This window comes from Heloderma suspectum, chromosome 1, assembly GCF_057233095.1.
Source record: "Heloderma suspectum isolate Gila_16-S chromosome 1, 16-S_ref, whole genome shotgun sequence".
NCBI classification, from domain to species: domain Eukaryota; kingdom Metazoa; phylum Chordata; class Lepidosauria; order Squamata; family Helodermatidae; genus Heloderma; species Heloderma suspectum.
This window is the reverse complement of record NC_139458.1, coordinates 225,452,763-225,468,947: the sequence shown is the minus strand read 5'-3', so window position 1 is coordinate 225,468,947 and position 16,185 is coordinate 225,452,763. Positions and strand designations below refer to the sequence as shown.

The 16,185-nt window shown below is 42.9% G+C and overlaps 1 protein-coding gene across 4 annotated transcripts in view; it reads right to left on the bottom strand.

Moving 5' to 3' along the window:
• Nucleotides 1-16,185, bottom strand: part of ITGB2 (integrin subunit beta 2) — a 98,205-nt gene that overhangs the window by 31,469 nt on the left and 50,551 nt on the right. For all 4 annotated transcript variants that reach the window (XM_084820516.1, XM_084820536.1, XM_084820527.1 and 1 more), the window contains 8 exons: nt 10,010-10,098; nt 8,545-8,725; nt 7,499-7,669; nt 5,688-5,929; nt 4,119-4,274; nt 3,177-3,272; nt 2,867-2,956; nt 374-514 (listed from right to left, as the gene is read on the bottom strand). In XM_084820516.1, coding sequence (XP_084676642.1) covers nt 374-514; nt 2,867-2,956; nt 3,177-3,272; nt 4,119-4,274; nt 5,688-5,929; nt 7,499-7,669; nt 8,545-8,725; nt 10,010-10,098 — 1,166 coding nt within the window. The remainder of the gene's footprint in view (nt 1-373; nt 515-2,866; nt 2,957-3,176; nt 3,273-4,118; nt 4,275-5,687; nt 5,930-7,498; nt 7,670-8,544; nt 8,726-10,009; nt 10,099-16,185) is intronic.

The window sequence follows — 16,185 nt, the reverse complement described above, 5'->3', positions numbered from 1 at the left end:
GTTTTAACTTGAAGTAGATCTAAACAACCAGGTCTCAAGGCCCCATTTAAAAGCAGTCAGTGAGGGATCCAGCCACACTCCCAAAATGAGGGAGTTCCAGAAGGAACTTTATATCTTTACTGCATTGCTTGAATGAGAAGGAATTTTCAGTCAGTAAAGAATAGCATATTTTCAGCTTAAAGTTAAAAGTTGCAGGTTTACACTGGCGGTATCTTTAAAAGGATTTTAGGAATGAGACTAGAGAAAAAAATTTAAGAGCCTTCTCACAAATGGCCTCTTGATAAAATACAAATTGGCCTTTTCTTAAGACATACAACACCAGCTGCAGTCAGAACAGTTTTGAATAGAAGCATGTCGGTTAGCCTTCTCCTACCTCGTCATTTATCTTGACATTGTCACATTCCCCTCTTGGTTTATCCTTTGTATGTACTTTGTTAGGGCAGAAAGAATCATATGAGATTTTGATGAAGTTTGGCAAAGGACCATGGTCCAAAATAATTTTGGAAGACAAATTCTGCAAGGAAATGAGAATATGGTTGATGCAAGAATGGAGGATAGAAGCCCAAGTTAGCATGCACCTTATTATCCAGAGGGAGAAAAACAAGAGAGTATTAACTGTGAATTCCGTTTCCACCATCTCAGTTCTTGTGTGTGAAAAGTGAATCCTTGACAGAATAGGGGAGCTAGACATGATAGACTCCTCTCCAATTGACATGGATCTAAAGGCTTCCCCTTTCTTCACAGGACTGTCAAGTCATCAGCATGATGCTTATGTGAACAAGCTGGAGCAGAGGTGAGCAGAGACACAGATAGATAACACTGAATTTCCTGTGACAAGGGTAAGAACTGAGAAGTATCTCCCAAGGGCAGAAGGAGTATGTTGGGGAAACTAGCTCATTGGTGAGCTACAAAACCTTGATTATTCTGCATCAGCTAAGTAAATGAAGCCAAGAGCAGATAATCGGGTTTGACTAGTTCTTTCCCAATGGCTACAGCTCTGCCTGAGCAACGCTGACTAGAAATGGAAGATACACTGTACCTGACCCCCACAACTGCACTTTTAAAAAACCCAGCTATGAGAAGGAGCAATGTACTCCAAGAAATGAAGTTTGAAACTCATTTCCCAAAAAGAAGCAATAACTAGGGAATTGGTAAGCTTACATGGGCCTTCAATCTCCTTAAGGCCCTGCCCTTCTAGGCATCCAGCAAATAAAAATATGGTTTGTGGGGAAGAGATGAAGGAAGCATTTGCAACTGCTCCCATAACTTCCTCATACTTCTGGTTTAACAGAAAGAGTAGGAAAGCATGACCATTTTCTTGACCATTTTCTCCCTCAGCTTTGCAAAAGCTGCTGCTGCTGCTTCTCTTCCTTTTCTGGGCACACCCATAACTTTCACTAGGCTACATTGTAGAGGAGAAAGGAAGATAAACAACCAAGTAGGTGGAGTAAGGGGCTTGTAGCTATCCCCTTAAAACTTATTTGGAAATCTGAACCAAATCCCTAAACCTGTCAGGTGATTAAACATCCCTCTAAATTGCAAAGGATGATTGAGGGCCTGTCTTCACGGGTGATTTGCTGGAGATTGGGACTGTTTGGAGGTCCTTCGTAGCACATGAAGTTTTGGCCAATCTTAGCCACCCTGGAGTTTACCCATGGGGAAGCTGCATTTTTGCAGAGTACTTTTACTCCATTTTCCCCCCCTTTAATTTGGCTCCCCTGCAGTTCAGCTGCAGTGTGCCCACCCCTCTGCTTTAAATTCAGTATGAACGAGTGTTCCTAGGGATGTGCCTTTCACCTGGCTGTGACCTCAATAACCTAGGTAACTAGAGTAACTAGCCTACCTTTCCACCTCATCAAAGTGCTAGAGCACTCCTCCGTGCCTTCACAATCGCATTGCACTTCCTTTTCGCCAGTGGGAGTAATTAGCCTCCATTTCCCAGCAAACCCCCATTGAGAGCCCTGATTATGCACTTCTCTGATGCTTGTGTTACTTCTCTGCTTCTCTGCACGGAGGGAAAGGGCTGGCTGGAGTTGCCCCCTTCTGCTACCACTGCTGCTGCCTCTGTTGGTTTCCTCCTCTCCTCCCTCTCCTACATTCTTTATTTTTCACTGTATCGCCCTATTGACACAGCAAAATATCAAGGCTGCAGGCTCCCACTCCTGGCCACCTCCTCTCACTAGATAGCTAGTACTTGAAACAGTGCAACTCCGATTTTCTCAATGGGAAAAAGACGCTACAGATTCTCAATGGAGGGAAAGCAGGCAACACAGGCTGCAGACTGAGAATGGATGAAGCAGCTAGATCATTGTATTTACTCCCTGGAAGTGCACAACTGGGGTTTTATGACTGGGCAACACAGGCTGCAGATTGTCAATGGGTGAAGCTTCTAGATCCCTGTATTTACTCCCTGGAAAAGGAGAAAGGGGGTAGGAGCTCTAATTCCTTGAATGTTGGCTGGAATGGGGCAAAATTGCAGTGGTGGGATGCTCTCATGGGCAGCCTTCAGATGCTGTTGAGGATAATAACATGGCAGGCGGGGGAAGCCTGAACAGGGGTGGGAAACAAGCCTCTCTCATTGCTTGGGCAGCACCTGCCAGGTTGATGATGTTCAGTTCTACTCCCCCCATCCAACCCAGAAGTATGTTGCTTTCAAGCACTGTGTGAACCATGAAAAGTGGATTTTTAAGGTACAGTACACTCAGCTTTTCTTGCTTCATGTGTCCCTGACAGACCACAGCTCCTCCCGTGAAAATCCGAATAATACTCCAACGCACTTCTCATTCCGTTGTCATGAGCCCCCACCCCCCAGGTTAAAAAACAACAACAACTAAAGGATCGAACCAATATTATTAGTAACACTTACATTGTAAGCATCCTTGATGAGTTGGATGATATTATTTGAATTCTCCTGCAGCTCTCCTACGGCAGACTTGGGGATCATCTCACTAAGTTTCTATCAAGGAAGAGCAAATGTACTGAAACAAGCATTGTCTCACACTGTTACATATGTCTATCAGATTATAGTACAACAGTAAAGCAGTAAATGTCAGCTATGCTAAAACTGCTCCCTGCGTATCAGTCAAATGATAGACTCTGGCTTCTAACAACATTTCATTATTTTCACCACAGACATTGTATTCTGTATCTTTTCAACTACTGGAAGTTTTACTTACTTGATATGTATCAACCATTTTACTGGTAACAGCAAAAATGGGCTGGATATTATTTTCTTTAAGTTTTTGTATCAACTGACCAACAGATGGATAGTCCTGTATGACAAAGGAAACAACAATGAAGGCGCTCTCTCCAAGTCTCGGTGTACATAGTAATCCATTTTCCAAGATCTGGTCTTGGATGGCAGGACACATCAGGTTAACAGGCATTGCTTCACAAGTCCATTGACTACCACCTTCAAAACAGATTGTTTTTAACATGACTCCAGTCTTTTTGCCTGAGAAATCACATAGTCTCAGACATTAGGCATGATCCTCTTTTCTTCTAAAGAAGTTATGAGATGAACAATAGTGAGGCAGTATCCACGATTTTGGATGTTAATATTTGTAGTTTGCTCTTTTGTTTTAAATGATTACTATGAAAAAGCAGAACACTCCCCCCTTTCTCTCTCCAAAGATATAAAAATCTAGGTAAATAATTATATATGTCATATATCTATATAATTTTTATAGAATTAGATAGCGATCTGGATTTATTTATTTATTTTTATTTTTAATTACATTTCTATACCACCCAATAGCCAAAGCTCTCTGGGCAATTCACAAAACAAAACTTATAAGCAAAACCTAAGCGCGCGCTCACACACACATCTCTATATAAGGATACATAGACAGACAGACAGATGACAGACAGACAGACAGACAGACAGACAGATAGAAATCTTGACCATATGTTAATTATTAACACATTGGGCTGTTTTTCATGTTTGTCATTCTTTGTCCTGAAAATGAGTTGATTCTTATATTTTAGATAAGTATTAGGCTTTCCCTAGCATAGCAGTTACATGGAAGGTCCAGTCAGCCTCAAGTAGTGAGTTACTCATTACATAATGACTACTTGGCAACTTTTTATGAGGCATACTACGAGCTCTGAGAACTTACATATTCATTGCTCCTTTTATACATATTTTCCTCCAGGTGGCATTTCCCATCATATGGAGTTAAGATGGCTCCAAGCTTACCATCCCCAGCAAAATGGAAACCATCATCTGTAGTATATACCAGCAGGCGAGTCACATTCTTCCAGCCAATCTTATTCTGGTTTAAAAAAAAGAAAAAAGAACAAATTTTTAAACAGTAAAAACTAATACATAAAATTAGGGAAAATTAGCTTTAGCAGGTGCTTATCCAGCCTTCCCTTAGAAATATCCAAGTAAGGATATTCAAAAATTTCTAACTAGTTTGTTTTCCTGCTGAGCTATTCTTATTACAAGGGAGTTCATAATAAAACCATCACAGAACTACTGCTGATGGGTGTGATGCTGCAAGCCAAAAAATTGTCCCCATTTAGACAGCAGCCTTGCCAGATGGCTAGAGGTGCTATAAAGAACTACAGCAGTACCTAAGAGGTCAGAAATTCTGCTCTGTTCCTTGTCCTAGATCAGGGGTCCCCAACCACTTTGGGCCAGTGGGAACACTTAGAATTCGGAAGGGTGACATGACTACCAGTTAAAATTTTAAAATGAAAAATAAATAGGGAGAGGTAGGAGGCTTTGCAGGCACCAAATGAGGTGTCCGAGGGCACCCTGGTGTCCCTGGGTGCCATGCTGGAAACCCCAGTCCTAGACCGTGTAAAACCAGCCAGCAGCTAGCTATTTTGCTCCAGTAATCTCTATGCTACTACAATGCACTCTGTGGGTCTACTTCTGAAAAGTGTCTGGAAACTTTTACAGTAAGGTTGGGTGTTTGTGGATTTGTGTGGTTTGCGTTCTAATATGAACTGACCTAATTTGCATTTCCTGAACTAATATGCAAACCAAAACACAATTATCCTTCAGATTTCACACTTCTCTGAATTTTGTGATGCAGTTCTCCAATAAAAAGAAAAAGTGCACAAAAAGGCATATATTAGGGGAAAGCACTTGCACAAATGTGTATGAGTTTTCATGCACACAAAAATACGAATTTACAGCCCAATACAAGGTGTTGATTTAGCCCTCAATCAGGGGTGGGCAACATTTTTGGCCTCGAGGGCAGCAGACAATGCCTGGTGGCAGGTCAGAGGCCGCATACAAGTGTGTGGATAGTGTGTAAATGTGCGATTTACAGCTCCCTTCCCTGCCTGACTGAGATGGGATTGCTGGCACCCTCAATTATCCTCTCTGAGATCACTGTTTCAACAGTACTGTGATCATCTGGGGGGTAGGAACGTTAAAACCTCTCCCACCCTCCAGTGACCCTCATTGGGATCACTGTTTCACCACCACCATCAGTGGAGGAGAAACAGTGATCCTGGCTGCATCAGGGTTACTGAGGGTGGGGAGGCTAAAGCCTCTTCTCCTGTCCCAAGACTCTGATTGGGATCGCTGTCCCACACTCTCTAAGACTATTTGGGGAAACCATCTTCCATTTTTGATGGCAATACTTGGTCTAACTAATTCAGCTTACTCACTCCCCAAAAGCACTCTATCTTGGTGCCCGTTACCATATAGCAGTTGCCACAAATCTTACCCCACAGACAGCAGCTTGCATCATGGCATCTAATCCTCCCTCTGGTGCATCAAGATTCCCTGATATATCCTGCTTCCCTACTTCTTCTTTAAACCTCTTTACATCATCTGTGAGGCTGAGCACATGTCTGAAAGCAAATGGTGGTTGGCACTTGGTCTCCTTGCTTGGACAGGGGTTCTGCAACTTCTCTGGGTGTGTGTTAACAAAGGGCAACACAGTCTTATCCACAAAGGCACCAAACCCTAAAGGAACACAAGGAAAGTGCTATTGAAAAGAAGTGTCTAAAAACTAGTTAATGTCACTGAACAAATAAAAATATAAAATATATAAATATAAGGCAACATAAGTAGAAGAAACTGGAGTTTATAAATCACTTGAGAACTGAATGTAGCAGTGTATATATATATATATATATATATAAATATACACACACACACACACACAAACTTTCCCTGTATGTTGCCTGCCCTTACCACTTACAAAAGAGAGGTGATGTCAAGTTCCATCTTCCTTTTGAAGTACTATCCCATCCCATTTTCCAATTCACTACTGCATCATATAAACTGTTATTTATCTGTTACCATTTTCACTTGTTTGATTATGGTTGTTGTTTTGTTGTTTTATTATTTTACTGTGCTTTATTGTGCTCTGCTTTGGGATTAATTATAATGAAAAGTAAGTAAGTAAGAAATCTCTTAAATAAAGAAGAGCCCTGCTGGATTGGACCCAGAGGTCTATCTAATCCAGTATCCTCTTTCCCACTGTAGATGCCTCTCTGGAAGCCCACAAACAGGATATGAGGGCAACAGCCTTCTCCTGCCTCTGATTCCATATAGCCATCATGACTAGGGGCTCCTTCACACAGGGCTTTTATCCTGCTATTGAGATTGGTTATTCGCAGAAGTTTGCAGGTCCTGTACACAACACTGTCCTCCTCCAGGGCACCTCCCGCTCTTTGTGAACTCTACTGCATTGTTTTTCATGACGACAAAAGTCCAGCATTTTCCCTCCTCCCACCATGGAGTCGCAGTAAATTGTGGTATATGGATTAAAGTTCCTTTATTGCAAATAATACAACAGTGCCACCTAGTGACTTTGTAATGAAACACATAGAACCTGTTGAGAAGTTTAGTTTTTTTGAGAAGCCACATGGAAAGGAGCTGATCTAATCCCACAAAGGTTCCAGAAGCAGAAGCCCTGGTAAATTGTGGGATTTTTAGCCTTGTGTGATGATGCCCTTGTAACCATTGATAGCTCTATCCTTCATGAACCCTTTTAAAGTTGTCCAGGTTGGTGGCCATCACCACATTCTATTAACCCTTTTCCTTCTGCCTTGGTTCTGAGGAAAATCATATCAAAACTGCTATTTGTATCAGAAGGAAAGCCTCTATTAGTACCAATGGAGGCTTCCCTCCAGTGCGAATAGTAGCTTAGGAGGGGAGATTTTCCTTGGGATCATAGATGAGGCAGAAAGGGTTAAACTTTGCCTCCTAATCCTTATGGACCTGATGCTGTTCAGGCTTTCTTTGGGCTATTTAAATAAGAAAAAAATGTGCATGTTAATTGCATCCACACAACATTGTTTCTAGTTTGGCCCTTTGTCTTCCTCTTATGCTGTATAAGAAGGTTCATACCCAGTCTGATTGACATGATGTTCATTGCAAGAAGACCGCTACTTTAATTAATCTGTTTTTGCTATGGAAGAAAGATATATGCTCTAGGTAGTTACCTTGTTTGAGTTACAAGAATTCCAGATGCCAGTTTATATTACCTGTAAATATTACATATTCATTAATCAGGGAATTACATACCTATCCGAGCATTTTTGGTAATATCATTGAGAGCTTTAAGAAGGTCCCCTCCTAGCTTCTTCACAATTTGGAGATCATCTTCCATAGAGTATGAGAGGTCCATCAAGTAGTAAAGATCTATTGGATAATCCTGACCACGGCGGAATGTCACATTAAAAGTAGCAGGTTGATCTGTCAGTGAAATGGAAAAGAATAAGCATTTGCCCTAATTGTATCTCATATCACAAAGCTAGAGAGCCTCATTCATAGGTAGCATACAACTGCCTTCTCCAGTGTGGAGCCTGCAGGTGCCAAGGTGTCCACAGAGAACTCCATTTATTTATTTGTTTGTTTGTTTGATTTATACCCTGCCTTTCTACCATAAATGGTACTCATGTCACCTGGGACATGCCTACAACTTCTGAGACTTTTAAATATATTTTACAAGGCAGCTGGGCATGCTGTAAACCAACCGCCCACTATCTTCATTGCCCCAGAATGCCTCTGGGCCCCATGTGAATTAAAATAGAACCTCTTGAATTTGCATAATGTTTTCATTGTTTCAGGAACCTGCTCTTCAGCTTGGGTGCTCCCAAAGAAGCATTACAGAGTTTAAACAATCAGGTCCAAAATTGTTGAAACCAGTAGAACAGTAAGCCAGCATAAAAACATAGAATAATACTGCAACCCTATGCATGCTTAATCATGCTCACCCACTTTGTTCAATAAGGCTTACTCCCAGGTAAGTGAGTAAGCCCCATTAAATTCAGCTGGACTTAACTTCTGTGTAAACATGCATAGAACTGGCATGCATAACACCTGTAAGGACCAGAGTAAGAAGTTGCAATTAAGACAAAGGCATTGTCTCCTGAAGTACAGTTCCTCTTACCTTTAGCTAGTGCTATGGTAGCAGCCAGAGTGAAGTTACTCTCATTGCTCTACAAAAATTATCTATACACAGCCTGAGCTTCCTGTAAGAGAGATCTCATGTACTTTGTCTTGTCATTACAATCATCCCTTCCATCCACTTCCAACTTCTATGTTTAGGGATTAATATAAATGGGTACCTTGTCTTAGCTGCAGATGCACCTCCTGAGGGTAGATTTGCTTATTCTTACTTGGTAGACCAGGAGGGCCAGGTAGGGCAAAGCTTTCTGGAAAAATAATATTCCCTTCACATCCCCTCAGCAGGAGCTGTTGCATGGTGTCACAGCGAATGGAATCTGGTTCTCCTACTTTTGTGAAATCCTGTATTTTATAAAAATAAAAAAGGTACAATGGCAAATATGTTTTAGAAATTAGGAAGCACCTAATATGTTTTGGACAACTGAGGAAGAACGAAAGATTAGTGTCAGAGCACATGCTTTGCATGCAGATGGTTCTAGGTTCAGACCTCAGCATCTGTAGTTAAAATGTTATCTGGCAGCAGACCTGGGAAACACCTTTGCCTGAGATGTTGGAGAGCTACAGCACAGTTCTACAGTCAGAATAAAGATGAAGTCAGCTTCATATGATACCTTTCCAAAGCACTGTACTAGGAGAAGCCGAAAGAAAGGACATATCACTTCTGCAACTTAGACTCAGGGCGAAAATGCAAATTTACAGATCTGTGGCTAAAATACCAAATGTGATAGAAACCATAAAATGCAAAGCTATCAGTGCCATGTCCCATACCTTGTTTTGCATATATATAAATCTTTATTTTGGAATTATTTACTTTTCACATTTGGATTGGACATAGACCCACAAATTCTAGTACACGGAGTGTCAGAATAAGACTTGAGAGGCTTATGGTCAAATTCTAATTGCCTGGATGACTTCAGCACAAGCCCACAGTCACCTCACAATTTCGCCATGTGAACTGCACAACTCAAGCACCACTCACATGACCTTCACCCAAGAGCAATGTGTCAGTTGAAATACGCATAGTTGCTTCTGCACTGAAGGAATCAGATACATTAAAATGCATACTTGATCCCTGCATATAAAGCTGCCTACATGTGCCCCCAGTTGTCACCAATCTGCAAAGATGGAATAATAATGATCTACCTCAGTAGATTGTTTTAAGGAAACATTAATAGCCCTGAGCCCTGTGGATCTGAAGGAAATTCTTCAGCCTGCCCTCTGCCCTCATAACACCAAAATCAATGGCATTCAGTCAGTCTCGTGGCCGCATCCATAGCTGCAGTGGAAAGTTCTAACTGGAGCTCTTGTTTCCTGCACCCCCAACAGGGCACCATTATGAGAGATGGGGCAGAAGGGTTCATGTACTTCGCAGGTCTAGAAGAGCATACAGTTTCTTTTTCATTATTTGGAAAGCATCAGATTATATTTACTGCTTTGGGAACAGTGACAGGAGACCTTCCTACAACAAGAGGAACTTCAAGTGGCAATGGTTTCCAATGAAATTAAGAGAAATATTTATCCCCATCTTCACACAGAAAGCTATAATTCACAGTGAACAAAGTAGAATGACAAAAGTATATGGAGAATCATGAAAAAATGGTTTAAAATATGAGATAAAAAACTTACCCGCTTCTTGCACCAGGCACAGCCAGGGCCAGACTGGATACATGCCTCACATGTTTTTACATTATATTTGGTGCATTCAATAGAAAGTGCTTAAGAAGAAAGAGGAAGAAAAACTAATGTTAGGAAAGATCAGTAATCATCCATGCCAAAGAAGAGAAACGAACTCTATCAGGTAAAATGAAGTAAGCTGTGCTGGTCCATAAGCAAAATCCAAAATCCAGTCAGGCAATACCTTTATTTGGTCAACCAAATATGCACACAATTGTGGGCAAGCTTTCAAGGTATCCAGATTTCTTAATCAGGCAAGATGTTTAAAAAAAAGCAGGTTGAGGAAGGGGGGGAGCTTGATGATAATTTCAACATTAAGTCAGCACTTTTGTCTCCTCCCACCCCACCCCACTTTTTGTAACATTTTGCCTGATAAAGAGATCAGGGGATCTCAAAAGCTTGGCCATAATTTTGTGGATATTTGGGTGGTCCTTATAAAGGTATTGCCAGACCATGGATTTTGGAACTGTATATCACATAAAGCTGAAATTTACCGTAAATTAGATATATAGACAGAGAATCATAGAGTTGGAAGGGGCCTACAAGACCATCGAGTCCAACCCCCTGCTCAGTGCAGGAAGCCTGATTCCCAGGCAGTCTCCCTTCCAAGTACTAACCAGGGCTGACCCTGCTTCATTAGTATATAGTAGACTAGATGAAAGGTTTGTATGCATTTATACAGTCAGGGCCAGAAATATTGCAACAAGGATAACTGTTTTGGCAGTTGGCCTCTGTACACCACCACATTGAAGTGGAAAGGAAACATACCCAGATGGAAGCGAAGTCAGGACTTTCAGCTGTAATTCAAGGGGTTTGACAAAAGTGGGGCACTAACCATTCAGGAAGTACAGCCAGTGGCATACACACACACCCATCATTGGTGGCTGATAAGTAATGGAACAAGCCAACATCATTTCAAACTTAAGGATTGCCTTTAATACCTGGATGCAGATCCTTTGCAGTCAATGACTGCCTGAAGTCTGGAACCATGGACATGACCAAATGCTGAGTTTCCTCCCTCGAAAGGCTTAGCCAGGCCTTTCCTGCAGCTGCCTTCAGCTGCTACTTGTTTGTGGGTCTTTCTGCTTTCAGTCTTGTCTTCAGTAAGTGAAAAGCATGCTCTATGGAGTTGAGATCAGGTGACTGACTTGGCCATTCAAGAACATCCCACTTCTTTGCCTCCAGAAACTCTTGGGTAGCTTTTGCTGTATGTTTTGGGTCATTATCCATCTGCAATATGAAGCAGCGTCCTATCAGTTTGGCAGCATTTGGCTGAATCTGAGCAGCAAGTATAGCCCTATACAGTTCAGAATTCATCCTGCTGCTTTTATCAGCAGTCAGGTCATCAGTAAACACCAGTGACCCAGTTCCATTGGCAGCCATACATGCCCATGCCATAACACTGCCTCCACCATGTCTGACAGATGATGTGGTATGCTTTGGATCATGAGCTGTTCCTTTCCTTCTCCATACTTTTCTCTTCCCATCATTCTGGTACAAGTTAATCTTGATCTCATCAGTTCAAAGAATCTTATTCCAGAACTGGGCAGGCTTTTTTAGGTGTTTGCTGGCAAAGGCTAATCTGGCCTTTCGGTTCCTGAGCATTCCCAGTGGTTTCACCTTGTTGTGAAGCCTCTGTATTTACATTCATAAAGCCATCTCTTGACTGTAAATGTTGACAGTGACATGCCTACCTCCGCAAGAGCGTTCTTGACCTGGCTAGATGTTGTGAAAGGGTTCCTCTTCACCATGAGCAGAATTCTGTGGTCATCCACTTTAGTTGTCTTCCGTGGTCTGCTGGGCCTTTTGCTGTTGCTGAGCTTGCCAGTTAATTCCTTCTTTATCAGGATGTTCCAAACTGTTTATTGGCCACTCCCACTGCTTTTGCTATCTCTCTGATGGGTTTATTTTGTTTCCTCAGCCTAATGATGGCCTCCTTCACCCACATGGACACCTCTTTGGACCTCATGTTGGGGGTTCCAGTGAACAGCTACCAAATGCAAATGTAACACTCAGAACCACCTCCACGCCTTTTATCTGCTTGATTGGTCATGAGGAGATACCCAGGAAACAGGCCACACCTGGCCATGCAGCTGCTTGTCAGCCATTCATTCCATTACTTATGAGCCACCAACAATGGGTGTGTGTGTATGCCACTGGCTGTCCTTCCTGGATGGTTAGTGCCCCACTTTTGTCAAACCCCTTGAATTACAGCTGAAAGTCCTGACTTCACTCCCATCTAGGTGTGTTTCCTTTCAACTTCAATGTGGTGGTGTACAGAGGCCAACTGCCAAAACAGTTATCCTTGTTCCGATATTTCTGGCCCTGACTGTAAGTGCATTAGTAAAACTGATCTATATTAACTGAACAAAAATAAGCCTTGCTAACTCAGACTATATGAGTTATGGTGAAGGATTCATGCTGTGTTGATTGGCTTCAGAAGGATGGTATAGAAATACAACAAACAAACAGCTTTTTTATCTGATGTTTCAGCTGCAAACCTGTTGCAACTTCTAGACTGTTTCTCAGCTTTGGAGTGGAGACAGCCAACTTCAGTAGGTCCCTGGCTCTGTGCAACATATGTCTGGACAGCATTCCACATATTATTTATTCACTTTGTAAGAACCTTTGGTCATATCCAATAAAATCGGCTGAATTTATTTTTTTAGATTACTTACATCTGACATCTTTGACTGCCCAGAACCAGAGTTATAGTAATATATAATATAATACTAAAGCAACAATTAATATAAAACAACAATTTAAAAAGACAAACAATTCCATCAGAACTAAACACCCATCAAAATCACAAACAAACAAGTTAACAGAGAAATGGCACATCAAAGCATGCTCTTATAGGGCAGTTTTCACCCTTTGGGTCAAAGTTACAGAAAATTTAGGGAGCAATCCTATGGCCACTAGACACTGTCTAGAGGGCCATAGGATATGCTCTTTTCCGGGAACTAACCTTGGAGCCCATGCTCTGAGGCCGATTCCTGGAAAACCAACCTCCACCCACATCCGCACTGCCTCAGAGGCAGCACAGAGAAACCCCGTCCTCCACACTCACAAGAGGAGTGTGGAGCGACTGAAAAGGGGCTGGGCTGGGGGAGTTCCGGGGTGGGGAGGGTGGAGCTGCATATACGACACATCCAATGTGTCATACAGCAGCCTCCTCTCCCGGACAGCCCCCCCGCAGTTAGACAGCCAAAAATGGTTGTCTAGTGGAAAATAGCAGGGCAGAAGAGGTGCGGAGGGAACGATCCCCTCCCCCATGCCTCTCCTGCCTTGCTTTGGATAGACGGTCACCTCCAAAGTTGGAGGCGGCTGCCTATCTTGATAGGATTGTGCCCTTAACTTCCTAGGGGAAGAAATTTTGGACACTGTTACTAAAATGCTCAATTAAGTGTCCCTGCCTTCCACACTTCACATGGAAAAGGGATCCAGCAAAGGGTGCCTCCTGAAGATCTCAGCACATGGGTGGAGTTATGTGGGTGGAGGTGATCCTTTAGATATCCTGTCCTCAAACCATGTAGTTTTAAAAGTTGAGCACAGCCTAGAAACAAATTGGAAGCCAATGCAGCTAACACAGCACTGGCATACCAAAGCCATATGACTGTGCTCCTGTTTGCAGCCTTGCTGCCACAGTCTGCACTTACTGCAGTTTCAGAACACTCTTCAAGGGCAGCTACACATCCTATTACAGTGATGAAGAATTTTGTCACGTCCAAATAGTTTGTTAAAAACAATCTATGCACTGACACTACAGACTGAAGCATGGTCAGCTTGGCTCCGCTTAGTATAAAAGATTGACAATACATTCTCTTAAAAGCATTTGTGTGCATAGTTAATTAGGGGGTTATACAGTGATGCATTCCTGTTTTTTTTTTTTTCATAATTATAAAACATTGGAGGCCGAAAGCCTGAATGCCTTCTCAAAACCATTTAAATATTTTCACTTGCATCGACACTTTTGAAGATAACTGGTGGTTATTTAAATGTGTTTTAACATTGTTTCTGCTCCATCAGAATGTCCTAAGCTTTTGTGATACAGTACCCAGGAGTCTGTTGTTATCTAGAACCACCAATTTGCAAAGAGCAGGAAGCGGCCTCTTATAGGCAGGGGTGTGCTGGGCTGATGGCCATGAACTTGTGCATGGCCTCTTTCTGCCCTTGAGGGAGGTGGCAGCTTGGATTCCATTATGTTTGGCCCTGTCCATTGGTCAGGAGCACGGCCAACTGTATTTGCTATATGGCCTCTTGCAGTTCCAAAAGGGCTGTTGAGTCTTGATTTTTCCTTCTTTGCCATCAGAAGGACTTTCTTAATTTTGGCCTCCACCGAAATGGCCTCTAGAGTTTTGCCAAACACTGTTCACTGTGCTTCTGTGAACAGTGTGCTCGCTAGTCTAGACCGAGAGGCAGTGTCCACCGCCTGGTTTCTGAGCCAGATATTGCATTTGACTACAATGTTGGTGGTCATGGGTCTTGAGGTTAGCTGCACTGTGTCCAAAGCTGAGTCCGCTCGAAATTCTGCTGACAGCGATGTTTTCTTTAGGCTGTCTTTAACACTGTTAGGAACGCTTGGTCAGCCAACGCAATTTTCTCTGCACACAGGTAGGTAAATTTGCACAAAGATGGAATTGGTAAGGGAAGCTCTTAATGACACCACAGAGGTTCCAAAATTCTTACAGAGTGCTGCCTCAACCTGTTTGACACAAGTATCCTTGGAACCTCCTCTTTCTTTAACAGGATGGTAGCTAAGGACAGTGCTGTGATGGGTGCATCTACTGAAGGGATTTTTAGCTGCTCCGTTATGTTGTCTGGTAGTGAGTATGTTCTGTTTACCAGGTGGTGAACTGTCATGTTCGAAGCCGACCTTGTCTATTCCACCATGACTACCCTATCAACAGCCTCAGGGAAGAGTATCATGGTCAGTTGTGTGTGTGTGGGGGGGGGGGGCTGGACCTCCTGCAGCAGTGTGGCTGATGTCCCTTGCTCCTCTTGGCTTGTCGATCAAGAGGTGCTGTGTATTGGCTGCCTTAGAAAGAAGCTTGGGAAAGATCTCAGGAGGGAACATACTGGCCAGGTTCTCCTGGATGATCCACCTCTTCCTCTGATAGTTCTCCCTCCCAGGGGAGGATGCAGATGTTTCTGAGCATTCTGGAGAGGAAGCTGTCCCAAAGCCCCACCACCACACACAGATCAGTCCCCTAGTGGCCCATTAGAAGCAATGAAGCAGCCAAATCTCTGAATTACTGATGTCCAGTACCCTGGGGCTGGTGTGGCTCCTGAGTGGGATGTGATCAGACACATCACTCCTTGTGTGTGGATCCACAGGGTTGAGAACTAGAGTACTCTCTGCTAGGGAGCCTGGCTCTGGAACAGTTGCCAGATGATACTGTATCATTTTTTTCTGTATTTGTGCTTACAGCATCCACAACTGTTGTTGCACAACAACTGTTGCACAACAACTGTTGTACCTCCGCTTCTTGTGCTCTTTGTGGGGGTCTCCTGCAGGATGAATGTGAGCATGACCTGCCTGCATGCCATTCAGTTCCTTTGGGACTAGGGATTTGATCCAGGCTAAGAATTCTGGACCAGTCTGATCTGCTTTCGAGTAAGGAGATTGCAGGTAAGGCTCCCCTTATCTCCCACCTTTCTGCCATTCATCTGGGCACTATTTGGATTGGCTACAAACTGGTGGAGCTGGGCAGAAGAAAAGCCTTGACTTCCATGCAGGCCATTCCCCATTAAGACGAAGTGACCGATGTACACATCCTGCTGAACAATCCAAAGCTCCTAGCCTAGAGTAAAGGGTGCAATTGGGAAGAACCAGGAGCCCCCTGCTGTCTTTGTCTTTTATATTTTTACCAGTTATTTATACTCTTCACCAACGACACAATGTAGGCCTAAGGAAATGTTGCTGTCAAGGGTAAAGCAGGATAGGGCTTGATGGCCTAGCTATTGTTCCTGCACGCTAAGCCCTGAGGATAAGACGTGCTGTCACCTTCTCCAACCTGGAGCCCTCCAGATGTTTTGGAATTCAACTCCCATGTTACATCACCACCAGCTAAGTTAGCTGAGGCTGATATGAGCTGTGGTCCAAAACATCTGGAGGGTACCAGGTT